At 59.2% G+C, this 2,220-nt stretch overlaps 1 protein-coding gene across 1 annotated transcript in view; it reads left to right on the top strand.

The window, feature by feature from the left end:
- The window catches only part of LOC104492492 (voltage-dependent T-type calcium channel subunit alpha-1H-like), a gene marked incomplete at both ends in the record, with an annotated part of 35,132 nt that overhangs the window by 32,188 nt on the left and 724 nt on the right, over positions 1-2,220 (top strand). Inside the window, 2 exons of the mRNA XM_010135059.1 lie at positions 1,027-1,205; positions 1,625-2,218. Coding sequence (XP_010133361.1) covers positions 1,027-1,205; positions 1,625-2,218 — 773 coding nt within the window. The remainder of the gene's footprint in view (positions 1-1,026; positions 1,206-1,624; positions 2,219-2,220) is intronic.

Genomic DNA, 2,220 nt, shown 5'->3' with positions numbered 1-2,220 from the left:
GGAGCTGGTTCCTGCCTGATCCACGAGCTCAGGGACTTGGAGGCGTCTCCACGCTGCTGCTCGCCCCATGTTCAGCCAACGACTGAATGTGGTGGTCTTTGGGCTGTAGTGAACGGGAAAGCTGCCCTGTATGTGCCAGCAGGGTGAAGGGGGTGGCAGGCTGACCACTGCCCGTACGAAGCTGTAGCTTGGACCTGGAAGTCGAGCTCTGAAGGCTCCGAGGGAGCTGAGCAGAGTTTCTCTTGCCTTCATGTGGCAGAGCAGCGGAAGGGTGCGAGCCCGGCCCTGGCAGCACTGCAGAGACAACACAGACATCCTGACTCAGGGGATCCGCACAGCCACCAGACTTGCCCCATCTGTGTCCTCCAAACTGGCAACATCCTTTGACAAAGGTTGACCAGAAGATCCCTGAGGCCCCTTCCCACCCAATGTTCTCCAGTTCTGTTAACCCACCCAAAGCAATGCCACCAGGAAAGCAGACAGGGCAGGGTCTCAAGTGCCACCCCACCTCCTGCCCTTTGTTTGCTGCTGTGTGGTCCTGGTGGCTGCCGTCCACCCTGAGCCTCCCAGCAGCCGCCGGGAAAGCAGACAGGGCAGGGTCTCAAGTGCCACCCCACCTCCTGCCCTTTGTTTGCTGCTGTGTGGTCCTGGTGGCTGCCGTCCCCCCTGAGCATCACAGCAGCCGCAGGAGAAGATTCCTGCTACCTGAAACAGAAACAGAGGCTGTGAGGGTAAAGTTTGTGACCAGCGATGTCCTGGAGCAGGCAGAGCCACACGCAGAGGCTGCATCTGTGACCAACCTGCCATTCCTGAGGAGGTATGGCCCAGTATTCAAAGGAGGAGGCAGGACAAGGGACACCTGGCTTTTAATCCTGGCACTGCCCAAGGCTTTTGTTGAGGCTTGGGAGTTCAGCCAGGCTAGACTGGCTTTTCCTTTCCCCTCCTGGAGTCTGAGAGCCCCGGTTCCACCCTAAACCTTCACAGCCCCCGTGCCAGCGGTGCTGGTGACTGCTCTGTGTCTCCTAGGCTCCATCACCTCCATCCGCTCCCAGCCCGTGGGAACATGCTCCTCTCTGAGAGTGCCAACGGAGTCCCTCCAGCTGGCAGTCCGTTCTCCCAGTCATGAAGGCCGGCACCGCTGGAAGATCCTTCCCCCTCACGTTACACCTCGATCTCCTACTCTCAACAAGCTGCTGTGCAGACAGGTGAGAGGCTGACAGCCCGCAGAGGTCAACTCCTTAATAGTCACCAGGGTCCTTCCCTTCTTTTTCAGTCCCTGCTTGGGTTTCTTTTCCTGGAGAGTAGAATTTCCCTGTTTAGAACGAAACATTTAATAATAAAGCATCATATACTCCAGTCTCAGCAAGTTACACTCAGGGGGAGGCCCTTTTAACCTACGTTCATCGTTGTGGATGTACTATTTTATGAAAGAAAAGCTAAAGCACAGAGAGAAGATGCCCAAGGAGGGTCTGACGGGGGCTGGCACAACAGGGCAGGATGGGGTAGTGCAGGGTGCGTTAGACCCACCAACCGTTCTGCCACGTGCCATGGTGCATCACTGAAAATGCTGCTGGCCCGGTAGATCCCCAGGCTCTCACCCCACCTCTCTCTCCTCACCTTCCAGGAGGCCGTTCGAACGGAGTCCATGGATGGGCAGACTCCAGACCGCAAGGACAGCCTGCAAGCAGAGCCTGGAGAGACGCTACCGTCAGCAATGCAGCCCCAGAGCACCTTCGCCCCCAGCCCGCTCCATCCCTTGGCTGCCTCCCTCCCGGGCACCCCTCCGTGCTCTGCCCCATCCTCCCCGCATCATCACCCCAGCACACTGGCACGGAAGCACAGTGGCGGCCAGCACAGTGTCCCCAGCCGCCCACCCAGCCCCGGCGACAGCCCTCCCGACCCTGAGAGCTGCCTCTTCGAGTCCTCCGACCTGGCTGATGAGGAGGTTCGCCACATCAACAGCTCGGCCAAAGACTGGGGAGGGGAGCACTCGGACGCTGGGAGCCGCTCAACGTCGCCGTTCATCTCCCCAGCCCCATCTCCAGTGCCCCTCAAGAACTGCAGCACAAGCAGCCTCTCCAGGGGCAGCAGCAAGGAGAAGGACTTGAAGAAGTTTTACAGCATCGACACGAAGGGCTTCCTCAACAAGCCCAGCTGGGCAGATGACCAGAGGCGGCACTCCATTGAGATCTGCCCCTCCATCAGTGATGGGGGCTGCGG

This window comes from Buceros rhinoceros, unplaced genomic scaffold (genome assembly GCF_000710305.1).
Source record: "Buceros rhinoceros silvestris isolate BGI_N320 unplaced genomic scaffold, ASM71030v1 scaffold15034, whole genome shotgun sequence".
Classification (NCBI taxonomy): Eukaryota; Metazoa; Chordata; class Aves; order Bucerotiformes; family Bucerotidae; genus Buceros; species Buceros rhinoceros.
Note: the sequence above shows the minus strand (reverse complement) of the source record. Positions and strands in the feature narration are given on the sequence as shown.